This window comes from Salmo salar, chromosome 16 (genome assembly GCF_965601325.2).
Source record: "Salmo salar chromosome 16, fSalSal1, whole genome shotgun sequence".
Classification (NCBI taxonomy): Eukaryota; Metazoa; Chordata; class Actinopteri; order Salmoniformes; family Salmonidae; genus Salmo; species Salmo salar.
In genome coordinates, this window is record NC_138306.1 from 67,836,709 (window position 1) to 67,859,093 (window position 22,385).

General features: G+C 44.4%; 1 protein-coding gene across 2 annotated transcripts in view; it reads right to left on the minus strand.

The window, feature by feature from the left end:
* The window catches only part of LOC106574267 (anosmin-1), a 32,004-nt gene extending 12,827 nt beyond the window's left edge, over window positions 1-19,177 (minus strand). For both annotated transcript variants that reach the window (XM_014150050.3, XM_014150052.3), the window contains exons 1-12: window positions 18,919-19,177; window positions 15,242-15,289; window positions 10,133-10,192; window positions 9,591-9,813; window positions 7,551-7,735; window positions 7,230-7,359; window positions 6,456-6,667; window positions 5,608-5,740; window positions 1,582-1,713; window positions 865-953; window positions 558-729; window positions 75-301 (exon numbers count right to left, since the gene is read on the minus strand). In XM_014150050.3, coding sequence (XP_014005525.2) covers window positions 75-301; window positions 558-729; window positions 865-953; window positions 1,582-1,713; window positions 5,608-5,740; window positions 6,456-6,667; window positions 7,230-7,359; window positions 7,551-7,735; window positions 9,591-9,813; window positions 10,133-10,192; window positions 15,242-15,289; window positions 18,919-19,116 — 1,809 coding nt within the window. In that variant the 5' untranslated portion in view covers window positions 19,117-19,177. The remainder of the gene's footprint in view (window positions 1-74; window positions 302-557; window positions 730-864; window positions 954-1,581; window positions 1,714-5,607; window positions 5,741-6,455; window positions 6,668-7,229; window positions 7,360-7,550; window positions 7,736-9,590; window positions 9,814-10,132; window positions 10,193-15,241; window positions 15,290-18,918) is intronic.
* Window positions 19,178-22,385: the final 3,208 nt, after the last annotated feature.

Here is a 22,385-nt window from a genome sequence, read left to right on the forward strand (position 1 = left end):
ATGTGGCAAAGACGCTGAATTTACATCTGTGCCCAGTGGGACAGCACTATTTGGGTTTATACTGATGGACTTACTGGTGGTAGTATCTGGGACTGTGAGATTAGGCTGTTGGGAAGGTTGTTATGGCGACTGGCTGAGGTCACTTCCGCCCATGTGACCTGGAACCCATGGAGCTGTTGGGGTGGGAGTGGCGTAGACACCTCCCATGTAAACACAGCTGTGACGTTACCCTTGTGGGCCATGAAGGAGGCGGTCAGGTTCTCTGCCTTGGACAGCACCTTGGGAGGAGGAGGAGGAGCTCCTATGGGACAAACATACAGAGTGTTTGAGGGGATCAGTTTGAGCAAAGAGACGTGCAGAATTTCAAATCTTGATCACATACTGACTAGTTATTTAGGATGCAAGGTGATATGTAGATCAGTGATTCTGCACAGTCCGACTTCAATGTAGTTGATCTCAAACATAGAGAGGTACACCAATAGACATGTGAATTGAAGGGTCAATAGGTCAACGACAAAATGATTAAAGTCCTCTTTGGGTGATCAGTGGTGTCTCACCTTCCTGGCCGGGACAGGCTATGTGTTTGGGGCTCTTGGCCCTGATGGTGGCACAGGAGGGGGTGAAGAAGAAGGTGGTTTCTGCCTGGGCACGTCCCTTAGTAGCCAGTGGCTGGAGGTTCACTCTGTACTTACAGGAGAAGAGCAGGCCGTGGAGGCTGGCAAAGCCCTCCTATAAGAGGTTAAAGACAGTGGACACAGATATGATGAGAGCAGCCTATACTGTAACTCCAATAGAGATAGATACCCTTTGTCTTACTTGAAGTTGCACCATAAATCGGTTGTATGACTGAATGAAACTGGTTACCCGTGTGATAATCTTGTCCACTCCTTTGGTCTGGTTGTGTCCACAGTACTCTGGTACCCACTGGACACGATACCGAACTACAGTGGGATCTGAGAGAGATGGAAAGTAGTGTCAATCAATAATCATTCATCAATCAATCGCATAACATTGGTGACAAAGCACACATTGGCCTTTCAAAATAAGAGTCAATAGTTCACTTCTATAAAGCTCAACTTGTTCAGACAGAACAGATTATTTGACGCAAAATGTGCGCCGTGGGGAGCCCAGTGTGTGCGCCGTGGGGAGCCCTTGGTAGCGATGCTAGCTTACTGTGCTCATGTTCCTGCATGAACAGGATTCAGGATGTACTTCTGTGCATCTTATCAGCTTGTAAGAAAACAGCCTTTTGTTTTGTGTTTAATTACCAGCAAGCAGCCTGTACATTTACGATAATCTCTGTTTACACAACGATAGGGAGGTGGTGGTTAGAGGATTATTTCCTCAGCAACACTGCTATTCTTGTCGAAGGGCAAATCAAATGTGTGTGTGTGGATGTGTGTGTGTGCACAATGGTGCGTGCATGCACACATGCGTGCCTTTGTGTGTGTGTGTGTGTGTGTGTGTGTGTGTGTGTGTGTGTGTGCAACCAGTCTTGCGTGTGTGTGTGTGTGTGTGTGTGTGCTCCTATGTGTGCGTTCATTCATGCGTGTGGCTGTGTCTGGGTTTCCCCCTGCATACCTGTGCTCCTCTGCCAGTAGACACGGACCTGCAGCTGGCCGTCCTGGTAGAAGGGGGTGCCCACATCCAACACATCAGGGATAAGGCCCTCGGGGACGGGGACCGGGTGGGTGCCAGACGTCTGCTCCTGCCCTGATTGTGGAACAATGAAAATGGGAACAAAGCGATGTTAGACCAGATGCAAACATACACTACATTTCCCTTTTTTACACAGATCGCCCTGTATACACACATCAATACACGAAAAGCAAAACACAATTACAGGAAACAAACACATTCTTCAGTAAAAAAGATCCTCAAGCAGCCTTTTCTGTCAATCCAGATAATTATAAGCAGGGACATGAACAGAGGGCAATGCACACACTATATATACAAAAGTATGTGGACACCCCTTCAAATGAGTGGATTTGGCTATTTCAGCCACACCCATTGTTGACAGATTTATACAATCGATCACATAGCCATGCAATCTCCATAGACAAACATTGGCAGTAGAATGGCCTTACTGAAGAGCTGTGACTTTCAACGTGGCACCATCATAAGATGCCACCTTTCCAACAAGTCAGTTCGTAAAATTTCCACCCTGCTAGAGCTGCCCCGGTCAACTGTAAGTGCTGTTATTGTGAAGTGGAAACGTCTAGGAGAAACAATGTCTCAGCCGCAAAGTTGTAGGCCATACAAGCTCACAGAACGGAACTGCAGAGTGCTGAAGCGTGTAAAAATTGCCTGCCCTCGGTTGCAACACTGACTACCGAGTTCCAAACTGCTTCTGGAAGCAACGTCAGCACAATAACTATTAGTCGGGAGCTTCATGAAATGGGTTTCCATGGCCGAGTAGCCGCATACAAGCCTAAGATCACCATGCACAATGCCAAGCTGGAGTGGTGTAAAGCTCACCACCATTGGACTCTGGAGCAGTGGAAATACGTTTTGTGGAGTGATGAATCACCATCTGGCAGTCCGACTGACGAATCTGGGTTTGGCCGATGCCGGGAGAATGCGACCTGCCCCAATGCATAGTGCCAACTGTAAAGTTTGGTGGACGAGGAATAATGGTCTGTGGCTATTTTTCATGGTTCAGGCTAGGCCCATTAGTTCCAGTGAAGGGAAATCTTAATGCTACAGCATACAATGACATTCTAGACAATTATGTGTGTCCAACTTTGTGGCAACAGTTTGGGGAAGACCTTTTCCTGTTTCAGCATGACAATGCCCCGTGTACAAAGCGAGGTCCATACAGAAATGGTTTGTTGGCCTCCCGAGTGGCGCAGTGGTCTAAGGCACTGCATTGCAGTGCTAGCTGTGCCACTAGAGATTCTGGATTTGAGTACAGGCTCAGCCGGCCGCGACCGGGAGACCCATGGGGCAGCACACATTTGGCCCAGCGTTGTCCAGGTTAGGGGAGGGTTTGGCCGGCAGTACACGCTGACACGGTGTTTCCTCCGACACTTTGGTGCGGCTGGTTCCGGGTTAAGTGGGCATTGTGTCAAGAAGCAGTGCGGCTTGGTTGGGTTCTGTTTCAGAGGACACACGGCTCTCGAAATTCGCCTCTCCCGAGTCTGTACGGAAGTTGCAGCGATGAGACAAGACTGTGACTACCAATTGGATACCACGAAACTGGGGAGAAAAAGGGGTAAGAAAAAAAGAAATGATTTGTCAAGATTGGTGTGGAAGAACTTGACTGGCCTGCACAGAGCCCTGACCGCAACTCCATCGAACACCTTTGGGATGAATTGGAACCCCAACTGCGAACCAGGCCTGATCGCCCAACATCAGTGCCTGACCTCACTAATGCTCTTGCGGCTGAATGGAAGCAAGTCCCCGCAGCAATGTTCCAACATCTAGTGGAAAGCCTTCCCAGAAGAGTGGAGGCTGTTATAGCAGCGAAGGGGGGACCAACTACTTATTTCTCAACTGTGGCAATCATGAAATTGTCAGCCAGTGATTGTCAAGCAAATAACTGCTGGTCTCACAGTAATTGACGAATAATTAACATAAACACATTTAGCATCTCCTGGCTTCCACAAATAGCCTACAAGCCACTGATTCAAACCTTTGGAACATTACATTTTAAAAAGTCAGCTAAATCCATGTAATATAGTCTACACCATCACAATAAAGCCATTATTTATTTTATACAGGTCTAAAGAAACTGTAGTCTATTTCAGAAGAACAGAATAGAATACTCTGAGTTGTCCTTATGTTAGGCCCTGATCTGGCTATGCCATATTTGTATTTATTACGGCTCCTCATTAGCTGCTGCCGAAGCAGCAGCTACTCTTCCTGGGGTCCTGCAAAATTAAGGAAGTTTATACAATTTAAAAACATTACAATACATTCACAGATTTCACAACGCACTGTGTGCCCTCAGGCCCCTACCACATATCTACAGTACTAAATCCATGTGTATGTATAGTGCGTGTGTGTGTGTGTGTGTGTGTGTCATATGGCTGTGGGCTACAGTACACTCGTTCATTTAGCAGACAAGATTTCCTTAGAATTCTGTGACATTATTTTATATTATTTAATAGTATGAAGAATACAATTGAACATAGCTGAATAAAATAGAAAGGATATTTTCTCCAAACGATTTGAGGGAGTGCGCACATGCGGCTATTCTGTGCTGAGCGGTTAACAACAAAACAGGTCCTCCTATGCTTCATTTAGAGTTACTTTAGTTGTGATACAGACGTTGGGCTATAACTTTTGATTTTTAATACATTCTAAGGCTGCATGACGAGACTAATGATTTATTTATTTTTTTAAGTTGTGTGAAAGGCTTGAGCTCTGCTTGTTTTTTTTGCGCAGGCTGTACACAGTCTCTGATTCAGAATTTGAAGAGCACTTGACAATGCCTCAAATTTCCCGGCGACATCCCCTTCGCGTGGCCGTAATGCTCCCTGAATAAATCCGTGCCTTTTGCGGCCATGACCGCGAATGCGATTATGCATGTAATGCTTTTACTATAAAGGTGACTTTTTATGGTGAAAATTATCTTCCGCCGAACTTGAAAGTCACACGCTGCTTATGTACAGTATGCCAGTTAGGCTCTACACCCCTTGTAAAGCAGATTAATGTGCTTCATTTTAAGAAGTTATTTGGCCACTTTAGTTGTGATACAAACTTTATCAAAACAGGCCTTTGGGCTAGGCTACATGAGGTGTGTGACTATGATTAGGAAAAGTCGCAAAAAAAGACATTGTTTCTTGTGCTGGGCATCATTGTATAATTCACAAGTGATATTGTCACCCATCAGACTATTCTTGATTTAATGATTTTGTCTTTACATATACTAAATAATATATGTGTTAAATTTGTTTTGATTTAAAAAATGGACCTGTCTCGAAAACAAGGGCAGTGGAAAAAAAATACGTCATCTATGCACTTAAATAGCGAATGGAGGACGCTTTTCCCCGTGGTTCATTTTCATGCCAGCCAGGTAGGCTATACTCCTGTTGTAAAGAGAAGCAATGTGCTTAAAATAAGTTGAGAAATAAATATAGTAGGCATAGCCTATAAAAAGCTGATGGGCGCCACCTCTTTTTAGTAGAGGCCATCACTGTTTTCTCACACAATTGCATAGCCTATTGAAATGTTGCGCAATAAGAGCTCATTGGCTCTCATGAAGTGTTTGATTAGATTTTCGATTACAATTGCATTGATGATGAGTACCAGGCAGTTAGCAAGTTTGGTAGGCTATTAATGACCATCAGCAGCATCAGAGCTTGGAGAAGCCTAATTACCGTGATAAACGGCCTTGTGGAATTTGACTGCCGCCATGACTCGTGACCGGCGGTGTTGCGGTAATACGGTCACCGTAACAGCCCTAGCAACTTTGGAATAAGATGTTCGACAAGTAGACTTTTGGTCATGTAGTGTATCACGCTTCCAACCTCAATATACTGGGTAAATATTTAATAGAGTTGCTAAATTCTGTAAATCCTCCAACTGGGATTTCTAGAAAAACCTGGGAACTGAGAATGTTCCCAGAATTTGGGAGCTGATAAGCATTGACTGTTGACGTACTGTGTCGTGTGTTGAAGTGCAGGGTGGCTTTGGGACTTTTCAGTGGGGTCTGTCCCCAATAGGACACAGCCTGTAGCTCCACACTGTAACTTCTGTTAACTCGCAGACTCTCCAGCTCCACATAGCTCTGCCCCTGGATACGCACAAAGGACAGAGGGGTTATGGGGTCAGGAAGACCGTTCTGTGTCCTCTGCATCCACACAACAAAGGTACAAAGTAGGTCCAATAACCACAGCATAACTTGTCGGAAATGTTCATTTTCCAAAACATACATGAGCTAATGCAGATTTTGGCTATTTAATAGCATCGATTTGCGATTAATTCACATTTGCCAGAGGCGACAACTATACAATTGCATGGTTTGGTGTGTAAGCACTAAGCACCATCCGATTGGAGTGTTTATGGCATCAAAGCCACACACACTGCCATTGTTTATCCTTCCATTACATTTGTTGTGGCTTGAGGAAAGAAAGAACAGGCTTCCACTGTACATTGTCCCAGGGAATGTCCCATGTTAATGAGTGCCTACATGTCAGAGTAGAAAAAGGGTTCCAAAAGGGTTCTACGGCTGTCCCCATAGGAGAACCCTTTTTGGTTCCATGTAGAACCCACTTTGGAAAGGGTTCTACCTGGAACCACAAAAGGGTTATCCTGTGGGGAAAGCCGAAGAAGCCTTTTAGTTTCTAAATAGCACCTTTTTTTCCTAAGAGTGTAGAGGCTATGACCATAGAAATAGAATGACTAGACTGCCAAGGCCCCTCAGAGCACATCATTCCATTTCTATTGGTATGACTGACCTACCCCATGGGCCCAAAATGTCAGGGTAGGGGACTTACTCTATGACTTACCCCATTGACCATCTTCCTCCTCTTGGTCTTAAGTGGTGCTGTGGCCCCAGTGCTGCCTGTGGCCCAGCTCCAGGACACCTTGTAGTGGTGTACAGGGACATCCAAGTCTGAGGGGATGGACCAGCGCAGCCGGACCGACACCGCCCTGCCACCGGGGCCAAAGGTCATGTTGGACATCCTCAGCTCAGATGGGGCAGGGGGGCTGGAGGGGTCTGGGGAAGACATCGTTAATCAATCAGGTGTCATTGGTCTGACGTAGACATCAGTAGTGTTTCCGGTGTTTCTATGTCAAAGCGTTTTGTTATATTTCAGTCTTCTGTGATGTGTATATAAAGTGTAATATTGGGATGCAAACTCAAAATGTAATACAGTTCAGCTCTATATCTGACATGGTTGATTCTTTTTTTAAGCCCATAACCATGTGTGTGAGGTGTATACTTGTGTTTCAAAGTAGGTTTGTTTAAGACTACTAAGAATCTGTGTGACCCTGATTAAGCCCACTGCAGTGAAAAGGTTAATGACATTACAGCTGCCAAATACATGAAGCTTTAGTAACTGTCTATTAAAGATATTCATATATTGACTGGAAGGTATTACAGCTCTACGGGGCTAAAGCACAATACAGCACTTCAGAAATGGCCAAAAGCCAATGTAATTAGTCTGTATTCATCTTCATTACAGTCAGTGCAATATCACCCCAGGGTGATTAAGTCAGCCTCACACACATACACACGCAAGCAGACACACACACACAACACAGACACTCTGCCTGACCTTTCTTGGTGTGGATGTGGCGACTGGGAGTGGTGAACCCTCTGGTCCCGTGGACGTTCACTGCTGCCACTCTGAACTGGTACCACCGGCCTGCCCGGATATCAGCCAGCCGCGCTTTCACCTCCGTGGTCTAGAGAGAGAGCGCAAGAGAGCGTGAGAGAGAGAGAGAAGGCATAAAACAGAGACAGAGCGTTGTTTAACTTCATGAACAATCAATACATTGCCACACTTTGAATTCTAAGTAGATTACATTCATTTGTCCCTTTATAATCAACTAAAAACAGTAGCAATAAGTAAGCATCCCCAAAAAGGCTGACTAACCTGAGCTACCACCTCCCACTGTGTAGCAGCGTCCTCACTGGGTTGGATCCCGTAGTTCCACCTCCTCTGGAGCACGTAGATGACCGGCTCGGCCGACACGTTGAATCGGGTGGACCAGCTCACCTCCATCTGACCAGACCTCAGCTCCTCAAAACTCAGCTCCTTCCTGGGCTTCAGAGGGGCTCCTGGAAGGGTGAGGTGGATCATTTCAACGTCACATGTGATCATTCGATTTTAGTCACTTAGCAGACGTTCTTATCCAGAGCAATTAGGGTTAAGTGCCTTGCTCAAGGGCACAGCGACAGATTTTTCACCTAGTTAGATTCGAACCTTACATGACATCAGTAAATTATCTATGCAAAAGTTAAAAAATGTTCTCTCATCTTTGAATTGGCCCACAAATTGGTTGCAGATAATATACTGCTCAAAAAAATAAAGGGAACACTTAAACAACACATCCTAGATCTGAATGAAAGAAATAATCTTATCAAATACTTTTCTTTACATAGTTGAATGTGCTGACAACAAAAATCACACAAAAATAATCAATGGAAATCCAATTTATCAACCCATGGAGGTCTGAATTAGGAGTCACACTCAAAATTAAAGTGGAAAACCACACTAAAGGCTGATCCAACTTTGATGTAATGTGCTTAAAACAAGTCAAAATGAGGCTCAGTAGTGTGTGTGGCCTCCACGTGCCTGTATGACCTCCCTACAACGCCTGGGCATGCTCCTGATGAGGTGGTGGATGGTCTCCTGAGGGATCTCCTCCCAGACCTGGACTAAAGCATCCGCCAACTCCTGGACAGTCTGTGGTGCAACGTGTCGTTGGTGGATGGAGCGAGACATGATGTCCCAGATGTGCTCAACTGGATTCAGGTCTGGGGAACGGGCGGACCAGTCCATAGCATCAATGCCTTCCTCTTGCAGGAACTGCTGACACACTCCAGCCACATGAGGTCTAGCATTAGGAGGAACCCAGGGCCAACCGCACCAGCATATGGTCTCACAAGGGGTCTGAGGATCTCATCTCGGTACCCAATGGCAGTCAGGCTACCTCTGGCGAGCACATGGACGGCTGTGCGGCCCCCCAAAGAAATGCCACCCCACACCATGACTGAGCCACCGCCAAACCGGTCAAGCTGGAGGATGTTGCAGGCAGCAGAACGTTCTCCACCGCGTCTCCAGACTCTGTCACGTCTGTCACGTGCTCAGTGTGAACCTGCTTTCATCTGTGAAGAGCACAGGGCGCCAGTGGCGAATTTGCCAATCTTGGTGTTCTCTGGCAAATGCCAAACATCCTGCACGGTGTTGGGCTGTAAGCACAACCCCCACCTGTGGACGTCGGGCCCTCATACCACCCTCATGGAGTCTGTTTCTGACCGTTTGAGCAGACACATGCACATTTGTGGCCTGCTGGAGGTCATTTTGCAGGGCTCTGGCAAGTGCTTCTCCTGCTCCTCCTTGCACAAAGGCGGAGGTAGCGGTCCTGCTGCTGGGTTGTTGCCCTCCTACGGCCTCCTCCACGTCTCCTGATGTACTGGCCTGTCTCCTGGTAGCGCCTCCATGCTCTGGACACTACGCTGACAGACACAGCAAACCTTCTTGCCACAGCTCGCATTGATGTGCCATCCTGGATGAGATGCACTACCTGAGCCACTTGTGTGGGTTGTAGACTCCGTCTCATGCTACCACTAGAGTGAAAGCACCGCCAGCATTCAAAAGTGACCAAAACATCAGCCAGGAAGCATAGGAACTGAGAAGTGGTCTGTGGTCCCCACCTGCAGAACCACTCCTTTATTGGCGGTGTCTTGCTAATTGCCTATAATTTCCACCTGTTGTTTATTCCATTTATTGTCAATCAGTGCTGCTTCCTAAGTGGACAGTTTGATTTCACAGAAGTGTGATTGACTTGGAGTTACATTGTGTTGTTTAAGTGTTCGCTTTATTTTTTTGAGCAGTGTATATTGGTTGTAACCAACCAACAAAAAATGTACATACTGTAGTTTCTACTGTGTGTACTGGAGGTTGCTGTACCTTTGTAAAGGTTCTTGGGAGGTTGGCAGGTGTGCCCACAGCCGTTGGAACAGCACTTCTTCTGGGCAGAGCACTCTCTGTCCTCCTCGCATCCCTCCACGCACGCCGCCGCAAATCCGCTGGCCTTTTCAGGGGCAGGGCAGTCACCCTGCTTCACTGCCACCACCGAGCGCAGGAACTCACAACTCGTCACACACTCCCAGTGCTTCTTGGGAAATGAGCGCTGGGGTGGGGGATTGAGAGAGAGAGATTAGAGTGTTAGAAAGCACAGATGCTTTACTACTAAAATAACATGACCAAAAAAAACTGAAGAAACTGTAGGAAAAAGATCAGTTTCTGATTACGTTTGACTGAGTAAGGAAATTGAGGAAGCACAGAGGTAGAAGATGTCTGTGTCTGATTACGTTTGATGAAAAAAAAATCCTATGGAGGAGAATCTGAACCGAACTCTACTAATTTAGCCTCTCAACATGAAGCCTCTCCTCAGCGCGTTCCTCCCCCCTAACTTAACGAAATGGGAGGCTGTCAAAAAGTCATCATACCTCACAAAGCTCCCGGCACTGGCTCTTCAGGTCCCAGGAGGCCTTGCAGGGTTCCAGGCACTTTGAAGGTGACAGAAACAGAGATGGAGGTAAGGGCTTGTTACACCTTCCATGCCACCACAGGGGATTTCTGAAGCAGCTTATTACAGTAAAAAAACGTGTCACCATGGTTGCCACTAACTTTAAGCAGTTTGAGGTTTATTGGGATGAATCTTTGTATGTATCTGACATCTGTGGCCTTGTCGGTGTTCCTGACTCTCTTGAGGAGAGAACAGCTAAAAGAACTTGACAGCCGGTTGCTGGGCCTACATTTAATTTGGGGAACATCATTATAAGGGAAATAAATAGGATGTTTGAAAATCAAAGAACACCACTCTTCCAAAGTGTGTTTGTTAAGTATGTGCTTCCTGTAGCGGCTTGTAGATCTGTACTGCTGTCCTTGTCCCCTGAGTGACACTCTTCCTGCATGAGTAACCCAGGCTAGACTGCCCAGGGGAATATTCACATTTCCAATTTCATGCTGCAATGAAACACAGTGGTTGGTAGCTATGGAGGAAAGGCAGTGGGGAATGTTGCATCTAGGGGTAATTTGAAAGTTACCATATTACAGTAACAATATCCATTTGATGTCACTCTTTTTCTAGGTGTAACTATGCTGAACCAAAATATAAATGCAACGATTTTACTGAGTTACAGTTCATATAAGGCAATCAGTCAATTTAAATAAATAAATTAGGCCCTAATCTATAGACTTCACATGACTGGGCAGGGGCACAGCCATGTGTGGGCCTGGCAGGGCATAGGCCCACCCACTTGGGAGCCAGGCCTAGCCAATAAGAACGAGTTTTTCCCCACAAAAAGGGCTTTATCACAGACAGAAATACTCCTCAGTTTCATCAGCTGTCCTGGTGGCTGGTCTCAGACGATCCCGCAGGTGAAGAAGCAGGATGTGGAGGTTCTGGGCTGGCGTGGTTACACGTGGTCTGCGGTTGTGAGGCCGGTTGGACGTACTGCCAAAATCTCTAAAAAGACGTTGGATGCGGCTTACGGTAGAGAAATTAACATTCAATTCTCTGACAACAGCTCTGGTGGACATTCCTGCAGTCAGCATGCCAATTGCACACTCCCGCAACTTGAGACATCTGTGGCATTGTGTTGTGTGACAAAACTGCACATTTTAGAGTGGCCTTTTATTGTCCCCAGCACAAAGTGTACTTTTGTAATTATCATGCTGTTTAATCAGCTTATTGATATGCCACGTCAGGTGGATGGATTGTCTTGGTAATCTCTGGGGTCTTTTATTTCAGCTCATGAAACATGGGACCAACACTTTGCGTTTATATTTGTGTTCAGTATATAAACTCGGTATGCTTATGGTTATTATTTTTTACTTACTTATGCCTTGACACAAGTATAACAGCATGTCCAATACACTCCTACAACCTTCTAGAGAAAACCTCAGCCATGTAATGCGTTGTTGAAAGTTTAAGGCGTGAAGATGGGAGTTATCCAGGGGCAACGTTTTGGTCGGAATGAGAGTGGGAAACACATTTATCTTCAGTTGCTGTGAAAACATGAACAAGTGTGTGTGTGTGTGTGTGAGTGTGAGTGTGTGAGGGGTGGAAAGTGTTGGTAGTTGTCGGAAACTCTGAATAATGTGAAGGAAGGAGGCGCACGTTTAAATGCAGCTGAGGTGCCCACTTTATGGAGGGGGAAATGCGGAGACCCTGCCGAGCTCGCCCCAGGCCCCACTGCTACTTCTATAGAAGGAACATCCTGAAACTGCTAAAGGCTGACGTTGTACCCTTTCCCATTCAGTAACACATGCTCATACATTCAGCTAGCTCCCTCTCACCCCTCTACTCTCCTGTAGTACCCTGTCCTTGCTTTCCTCTCTCCTACAGTCCCTCCATACTACAACGTAATGCATGTCTAAAGCTCTCCCATAGCGTCTAGATCCTCGGCTCCCTGCCATAGCCGAGTGCCATGCTGTACTCTGAGAGTCCCTGTCCTGTCATCTCTTATCTCCCTTCTCTGGTCTCCAACTTGAGATTCTTCCTCTAATCCCAACTGACGCTCAGACTCCCGTCTCCTCGTTTCTTATTGTGCCTCGGCTACGCTCCATTTTCTGCCCCATTTCAAACTCAAACCAAGCATTCCTCTCCACTTGCAACCAAACGCAAATAAAGCAGAGTTCTAGGACTCTGATAGAATGTCTAGGAATTTACAGAACACCTAAGGACTCTCTTCCACTGATGGCAACAGACAACGGAGTGTTACCCCTTGATGGCATAAATTTGATATACATTTCAAAGTCAATAATGCTTACTCTTAATTTTGAACACAGGAAAACCTGCTCTGTTTTACAAAGGAACCCGGGAAAACAGGAAAAGCACCACCAGAATGCACATGGCCATTTCAGGATGTAGTAGGACAGGAGTGAACCGTTTCCTTTGTGAACGACGGTAAATAATGGCCTCAGTGACTTCTCTGCTGACCGTGCATAACGCTGCTATTCTGTTGGGGGAGACTGAGCCTGCTTCCCAAACGGTAGCCTGTTCTCTATATAGTGCACTCCTTTTGACCAGCGCCATATGGGCCCTGGTCAAAATAAATGCACTACTTAGGGAAAAGGGTGCCATTTTGGGATGCGCCCTGGCTGTACTGTAGCACACAAGTGTTTGATACAGTGCCCAGACGACACCCTCCCTGGAGGAAAGCATTTGTCTCTCCCTTCCTGTTTCTACAAATTGAACAGGCTTTGAGGGGGTTCCAGAGTCTTTCTCAAGAGGACAAGCCACCTCTCTGTAGTAGTAACACTGTGCATTATTTAACATGGTCATGTCTGTGGTGGAAGATGCATTCATGTGGTGTGCATTCAAAAGTAGTGCACTATATATGGAATAGGGTGCCATTTCAGCCTTATTTATAGTCCTTAGGGCCACATCATCCCAACTGCTAGACCAGTAAGTGTTAGTTAGTACACTAATGACTCCCAAGTGCCGCCTAAACGCCAATCTGAAGGAGCCGAGGCTTGTCGTGAGGTGATAAAAAAAATAAAAATAATAATGACTTGAACTAAGCATTCATATCTGCAGAGCTGAGAGGCTGACAGGCAGCCCGGTGTAATGGCATGGCAATTATGACCGTCCACGGCTCTCCTAAATGAGGCACTGAAGCGATCCTGTCATCCCCTGCTAAGCCTTTAAATGAAGATGTGACCGGACTCCATTTTGTCAGGCTATGGTAATCATCTATAGTAGCCCTAATTGACTGCCTGCCTCGAAGAGATAGTGACAGGCGGATTAACAGTCACCCATCGTTACCAGGGAGGTCCACAGAGACAACGTGATGCTGAGTGTGCACGGGCAAAGTACAGGATGATCGGACTATTGTGACCAAACATGATCATAGCTCTGCTGGATGTAGTCATTGAGGGCTTTAAAAAAAAAATGGCAGCACTGTTGTTGTCTTCGATAAGTTGCGGGTGGACTTTTAGTGTAGCTGTAAGCACTGCTGCAAGCAATAACCAAATGCAGACATCCGATGGCTTATGCAGCGAAAACAAATCATCTCCTGTAATCAAATACTGCAAAACATGAGGGTCTGACTTCCAAATTTGTGGTTGAGCTGGAACTACAGTACAGCTTTCATAGTAGGCAGTGACATTTCAGGAACACCTTAAATCAGACTGGAATCCTTGGGCAGCCTATCAAATCTAATGTTGAGTTCTAGTGATATACAGAACCGTTGGTGGCACATAACCGAACTGAAAGCAAAGCAAGTTTACTTTTAAAGTGAGACCCGCAGAGACATTAAGATCTCCTTAGTGAGAATAAATTGATTCTTGATCTCTACTTCAGAGCCTCTAATTTGGCAATTAGCTGCCGTGTAATAAACATTCTACAAGGAAGAGAATTCTAATTGGCTGTGTTCTTTCTTAACAAGAATAGAATATCATTATTACTTTCTTTGTGTGAATAAAATAGCATTGTCACTCTTCAAGAAAACAAGGAGAGCGCTGACATTTTATTATCTGTAGCTTGGTATCCAAACTGATATGCTCAGTTTCACCGTTAAACAGAGCATATTGGTTTCGGGTTGCAGGCTATATTACATGGACCTAGTGTGGAGGATGCTATCATGCTGCAGGGATTGACCTGGTTTAAAGTTTGAGTGAAAACTCTCTCTGGAGTTCTGGAGAAATCTGCTGAGCAGTTGGCCAAATGTTTTCACGGACCCACCAAGAGAGGTCAGAGCCTGTCTGACTACGTTTCTGCTGCAAGCCTACCCTGGGGTGTGTCTGTCTGTCCCAGAGAGAGACGCGTGTTGTTGTGCTTCTCTCCCATATGGCGACAAAACACACAACTAGCCAGAGTGTTATACTGTAGTAAACAAAGCAACAAAACAATCACAAAGGCAATTCTAAACTGATTAGGAATGTGGCTTCAGAATAAATAGCTACGAGTGTGAACGTGTTATTAAAAAAAACATTATTCAATTTATCAAAAACATATGAGATAATATTGTTCATAATGGTATTTGACTGTTGTTTTCATTATGAGATATGATAACTGTGCAACCATTCTATTTCCGTATACTACAGTATAGCCTGTGGAATAAGCACAAAAGCAACATGTCAGCTTCACTTCTGTACACTGCAGGGATTGTATACTGCAGGGCTGTTAGAGAACGTTACTGTCCTCATTACCAGAAATGAGTGGAACCTCATTACCCAAAGACAGTTGACTTCCAGAGAGGGATGTGGAGAAATGTATTTGATGAAAACACAAAGTGGAGAGACTAAGAGCTTAACAGCCAAGCATCCATCTAAAGCACCTGTCGCTATACATTGCAATCATATATTATGTAGGCTCTGTGACCGACAGATGAACAGTACATAGCTAGCTGCAGTATATTTGCTGGCACAGTGATGTATGGTATTGCATGGTAAATAGAGTACTGTGTAAGAACCACTATGACAATGATGTATCATGCTATTTGCTCAGCTGCTGACTTTCCCTGAGAGTTTTTCCTCTGAAAATAGATCATTCAGTTTGTGTGATTGTCATGTTAGGTATGGTGCGCATGTAAACATCTGTACGTTACCTTGGCACACTGTTTATGATTTTGACACCAGCCCAGGTATCCATTGTTCTGTAGGGGGAGAAGAGAGTAGAGGGCAGTCAGTAGTATAATTACTAGGGAGAGAAGAGAGTAGAGGACAGTCAGTAGTGTAATTACTAGGGAGAGAAGAGAGTAGAGGACAGTCAGTAGTGTAATTACTAGGGAGAGAAGAGAGTAGAGGGCAGTCAGTAGTGTAATTACTAGGGAGAGAAGAGAGTAGAGGACAGTCAGTAGTGTAATTACTAGGGAGAGAAGAGAGTAGAGGGCAGTCAGTAGTGTAATTACTAGGGAGAGAAGAGAGTAGAGGGCAGTCAGTAGTGTAATTACTAGGGAGAGAAGAGAGTAGAGGACAGTCAGTAGTGTAATTACTAGGGAGAGTAGAGGACAGTCAGTAGTGTAATTACTAGGGAGAGAAGAGAGTAGAGGACAGTCAGTAGTGTAATTACTAGGGAGAGAAGAGAGTAGAGGACAGTCAGTAGTATAATTACTAGGGAGAGAAGAGAGTAGAGGACAGTCAGTAGTGTAATTACTAGGGAGAGAAGAGAGTAGAGGACAGTCAGTAGTGTAATTACTAGGGAGAGAAGAGAGTAGAGGACAGTCAGTAGTGTAATTACTAGGGAGAGAAGAGAATAGAGGACAGTCAGTAGTATAATTACTAGGGAGAGAAGAGAGTAGAGGACAGTCAGTAGTATAATTACTAGGGAGAGAAGAGAGTAGAGGACAGTCAGTAGTGTAATTACTAGGGAGAGAAGAGAGTAGAGGACAGTCAGTAGTGTAATTACTAGGGAGAGACGAGAGTAGAGGACAGTCAGTAGTGTAATTACTAGGGAGAGTAGAGGACAGTCAGTAGTGTAATTACTAGGGAGAGAAGAGAGTAGAGGACAGTCAGTAGTGTAATTACTAGGGGGAGAAGAGAGTAGAGGACAGTCAGTAGTGTAATTACTAGGGAGAGAAGAGAGTAGAGGGCAGTCAGTAGTATAATTACTAGGGAGAGAAGAGAGTAGAGGACAGTCAGTAGTGTAATTACTAGGGAGAGAAGAGAGTAGAGGACAGTCAGTAGTGTAATTACTAGGGAGAGAAGAGAGTAGAGGGCAGTCAGTAGTGTAATTACTAGGGAGAGACGAGAGTAGAGGACAGTCAGTAGTGTAATTACTAGGGAGAGAAGAGAGTAGAGGACAGTCAGTAGTGTAATTACTAGGGAGAGACGAGAGTAGAGGACAGTCAGTAGTGTAATTACTAGGGAGAGAAGAGAGTAGAGGACAGTCAGTAGTGTAATTACTAGGGAGAGAAGAGAGTAGAGGACAGTCAGTAGTGTAATTACTAGGGAGAGAAGAGAGTAGAGGGCAGTCAGTAGTGTAATTACTAGGGGGAGAAGAGAGTAGAGGGCAGTCAGTAGTGTAATTACTAGGGAGAGAAGAGAGTAGAGGACAGTCAGTAGTGTAATTACTAGGGAGAGAAGAGAGTAGAGGACAGTCAGTAGTGTAATTACTAGGGAGAGAAGAGAGTAGAGGACAGTCAGTAGTGTAATTACTAGGGAGAGAAGAGAGTAGAGGACAGTCAGTAGTGTAATTACTAGGGAGAGAAGAGAGTAGAGGACAGTCAGTAGTGTAATTACTAGGGAGAGTAGAGGACAGTCAGTAGTGTAATTACTAGGGGGAGAAGAGAGTAGAGGGCAGTCAGTACTGTAAAAGTTAAAGTCTTAACTACTGTCCTAACTACCATGTAACAAAAGTCGAAAGTGTACAAACACGATTTTTACCCATTCATGTTGGCAACACAGCTTTTGAAGTGGCAAAGAAAGTGACCTAAAGTGAAAGTGACTAAGTGAGCTAATGTCTTGAGGAGACCGAGCAGGCCAGTCACAGGCACCCTGGCCTTCGTCTGTCCAGTGCAGCCACAAGGGTCTGGAAGGGGTGGTTGTGGGCAAAAACGACCGCTGTGTCCTGTGCCGGCAAGGCTAAAGACAGAGTCATCTGACTTCTCTGTCATTATCAGGTCAATGAATGCCTGCATCCCAAATGGCTGGTCAAAAGTAGTGCACTATGAAGGGAATAGGGTACCATTGGGGACTCATCCAATTCATCATACCCATGTTATGAAGGCTACTATGGCAGCCCAAGGGACATGAAAGTCAGGACAGATAAGGGCATTTTGTTATGTCACTTTGACTCAATGAATGGAGCACAATATGACCTCTGACGCAAATCAGAACTAGTCTCACAAGTCAGACAATTGTTTCCGAAATACTACATGTGAAAGACTGGAAATCAAGGGTACGGCTACATCCCAAATGGCACCCTATTCCTTATATAGTGCACTACTAATCCTGATTGATGGTGGCACTAACATGATTTGAAGTCACTGTCCGGGGTAGATTCAGTCATGTTAAAAAGTCTCCATCAAATCTCAGAAAGGGACTTTCCAATATGGAAAGTTACGATAGATTCAACGATCTGTACCAAGATGTATTTCCGTGGCTGCTTCCGGCACATTGCCAACAGAGACCTTTCAAACAATATGCTTCATTCTAGTCACGTTCATCTGTCCATTACTATGTGTCGAATTGATGAAAACGTATAGCTGAAGCGTACTGTAGCTATATACCCAAGTCTGGCAATAAGAATTAGCCATTTTATAGGCTGACATGACATAGTATCCTATCCACTCCTACAATGGGTAGATTTGATCTATGACAGGAATTCCATCACAGAGGGAATAGATGGACTGCCCTTGCAATCTAACATTGACCCTGCTACATGATCCGTGGGAAGTAGTGATTAAACAGGTTAAAGGTCATATCCTGACCCTTAGAGAGGTCGCGAGTGCTTGACAGTGTGGCTAATGATCTGATGTCAGTGCAGTTCCAGTCCTATGATAATAAACCATAGCTAATAGCCATGTCTCACTAGTCCCCCATTCCATATTCCCTATGGATCAATTCATTCAGTAATCTATATAGGCCTACTATGTGGGAGTATACTAGTGGGCATTCTCACGGGGCCATCCTTCCAAATCCTGAGGCTGAATAGCGAGTAACTGGGCATGTTCACTGCTAAGGCTAAGTTATCTCCATGTACTGTATGTTATCCAAGGAGGAGGACATGAACTTGATCATGTGACCTGGGTGGCTCAGTCAGTGTGGTAGGCTTGGGACTGGAGGGGCAGTGAAGGGCTTGGTATGGACGTAATTAGGATAACAAGCCTCTCTCTCCATCAGCCAGTAGGTTGCTCCACTTCTCAATGCAGAGTCAGATTTAAAAATGGGACATGGTAAAGACAACTTTCTAATGAGGAGTACAGTGTATAGTCAGTTTCCTGTCAGAACATGGTACTGAATTGTCTTCATATATTGTGTCTAGTTTGCTTGCAAACTTAACAAATCTGAAGCAGTTATTGTGAGGCCAAAAACTAAACTTCAGTTATCAGTGAATAGTCAACTAAATAAACAAATTAAATATAAACAATGAAAACAAACATGTTCTCGTTAATGGGGTGGTCTATTTCAAGCACATTCTTGTTTATTAATTCATTTAGCATTAAAAAAAGTTAATGGAATATTATATAATGCAGTAGAAAAATTCTGATTGCCTGCGTTTGATCCAACTTTGACTTTATTCCATGAAGACAGCGGCATGCTCGCGGGCTTGTTTTGGCCTTACCTCCACCTGAGATCGTTTGGAGAGCGTCGCTATACGAGTGCTGTGCAAGCTGAGGCACCGAGACGCACATCTCCCTCTGTAGATGTCGTTCATAGACCGGGTCTCGTCTTTCTTCCGCGTCTTCGCATTGACACTCAAGAACAAGAAAGTCCACAAACACAGACTCGCAAATACACCTCGACTTTTGAATAACGACATTGTCGGGGACTTCTCTCTTGCGTGTTTCGCCTCGTCGCGACGGGACGGGTTTATGACAGTTTGTGGATGCAGCCCGGGAAACTGATGAAACTTCCATGTCGAAGGGAGGAGCCAGGATCTGAGCTCAGCCTGCCATTGGAAGACATTTACCATAAACGGCAAATGATCTCAGGTACGATGCGTGTGATGAGTTTGGACCGATGCCATCTAATTGTTTAATTGCTGACGTATTTTAAATTATGATTGCCAAATAGCCTCCAAAATTACAATCTAAATGTAAGGGATCATTTACCTCACGTTATAAATCTAGGTCTAGTATTATCTTTAATGATAATGTCCTGCTTCAAATGAAGAATGCATTTTGATAAAGGGTAATTATACATGAACAAAATCGACAGAATCCACTCCTCAGCACTCCTGTTCACCTGTAACTCACTACACCTGTTTGTGGTCTTGCCCAATGCATTTTCTGGAGCCTCAAAAAACAAAGAACTGCAACAATCACTTCATAATCTCTTAAATGTTATCCTTGACTGTACTGAAAAACCCAAGTTCTACATATTCATTGTGTCTTATTTGGGATTCATCCCTTCATTTTCATTAATTCATTCAGTATTTCGTTAATTCATCCATTCATTCATTGAAACTTACCTAACTAACAAGTTTGTTGCCTCATGGAAACCTATCTTGGGGGCGGGAAGTTACACAGCTTCCAGGGATCCCCATCATTTTCACCGGTAGCAGAGAACAACATTTTTATGGGCAAAACTATAAAAACTAACCACTAACATATCTCACAAAATATCTCTCCACGTTTTGGCATCGTTTTCTGGCCCACGGAAAGGAGAGAATATGACGTGTAGGAAATATTGAAGAAATCCTCCCGTAGTTGGTATTTTTTGCTCATGCTCGTTGAAAAATAGTCTCTGCTTGGTGCGTTAGCCTCCTGGGGTGATAATGACTGGCCCATACCTCTTCGATGTTAGGTTTTATAGAGTGGTGCTGTGCTGAGCTGTGTGGAATCACAGCAGCTGTGCCGTCTACTAACTACAGTGTCATAATTAGTCTACAGGTGAGGAGCGTTTCTGACACTGGCTGCAGTTCAGAACCAGAGTCAGGTTCAATCTGTCCATTTACAGTAGCTTTAGTTTACACAGAGTGAGATTGCGGAGAGTGAATGGTGAAGAGTTTGGTAACTCAGTCTGTCTTCCGTCATTTGGACCGCAATTGCATGTTTAAATGCAATCATGTATTTAGTAGAAATGGCATGGGGCCCCTCTCAAATCCTTGGTCATGCAATGCTGAGTGACAGTGTGTGACTATATCTTAAAGGGGCAATCCACAGATGCTACATACATTTTTGGCCTTATAAAATAAGAAGAATATAACTTTTATAAATGCCTCATTTATAATGCCTCAGAACCAAAAATATAAGCTTGTTTTATATCATTTGTGTGCAAACATTGTACATGTAAACAAACACTATATAGCCTCAAAATAAACTTCAAACTATATTTTTTTCTGTCCTTGCATCAAGAGCTCTGTATTTTTACCAAAACAGAGGCAGGGTAGCCACTTTGTTATTGTTTCAACTACAGATTACCCTTTTAAACTCTAAGGCTATATATCAGGCAATGCCAGAGTTACTCAATAAATGACGCATGTACATTTTATTCACCTGGTGGTCCAACCACACTGCAACTTTCAAGTGGAGGAATACCCCCTGCTCCTTTAAAAAACATTTTTTAAAGAATATGTACTTATATGCATGCGTGTGTGCAGAGAGGGGATCCTTGCAAGTACGTGGTGGAAGAAGTAGCTAGTTGGTGTGGGGTCCTGCAGTCTCCTGCAGGCTGCTGAATGGTATTTTCCACAACCCTGGTGGTTTCCTTTCCTGACTGGGGGAAGCCGCTGCCAATGGGGTGTCCCCTACAATATGGGTCATAAAACCAGGGTCAGGAAACCCCTGTGTCTATGCGGGAAGGGGGGAATGGGCGTGATACGAGTTGCCTACTTCAGCCATCAACGTTTGTATGTGTGTGTGTTTGTGTGTGTGTGATTGTGTGTGTTTACGCATGCGTGTGCGTGCGTGCCTGTGTCAGTGTGTGTGTGTGTGTGTGTGTGTGTGTGTGTGTGTGTGTGTGTGTGTGTGTGTGTGTGTGTGTGTGTGTGTGTGTGTGTGTGTGTGTGTGTGTGTGTGTGTGTGTGTGTGTGTGTGTGTGTGAGTGGGGGGGATTTTCGCTGGCAACCTTAGTTTACAAATACAAATATTCCCTTGACTGTGTTAGTATTTAGAAAACAACAATCACATTTGGAGCGTGATCATACAATTCCCTAGGAGGTGTAACGATCGGTTATTGGAGTGTAATGAAATAAATCAATAACTATTGACACCGACGGAGCTTGTCTCTCAGCATGGGTGTTTGAGTCAATACACTACTACACGGAGTCTCATGACACTAGGGCTGAGTCCCAAATGGCACCATATTCTCTACATTTCACCTTATGGGCCCTGGTCAGAGTAGTGCACGAGCCCTATGGGTCCTGGTCAAAATGAATGCACTATATAGGGAAAAGGTGCCATTTGGGACACAGGCAAATAATCATTATCTGTATAGAGTTTGAATTATTAATACATTTTAGTTTTGTTAATCTCAAATGCGTGATCATAATATATTGTAGGAAACTGATAAATGTAGTTTGATTCAGCGTTTTAATAATGCATGTCTGTCACGATGGAGTGATCTTTATGCTGTGCCCAGCTGAACCATAAGTTATTTTTATTGGACTATGCTGTAATTTGGAGCTCTGTTGACATCTAGTGGAAGAATTATGTATCAGTTTATTTTCACTGTTGACAAATCGGCCCTGAACTCATGTTGTAATTATGTTGTAATATTCTCTGAGTAGAAGTGTGAAACTGCAACCTAAAAAAACATCTTTAACCTAAGACTATAACCTAAAAAAGATCCACGAACGTTGTAAACATGCAGATATTTATTCATTTTATTTTTAGGCTGTGTGTGATATAACAAATGGAAGACTAGAGAAGGCATTTTAAATGCACTCTCTTTAGTGGTTACAGAGGTCATATTTGCAGCAGTAGGTGTGGAGGAGTCCTCCCTCGATGCCCTGGAGATGTTCACACTCTGTGCTGCTGATGAATCCTCGGAAACATGACACCATTACAAGGAGAGAGAGGTGGACAATGGGACACAAAACAGATGCAATCACAACATCAACAAACGTACACAAACAATATAAAAACA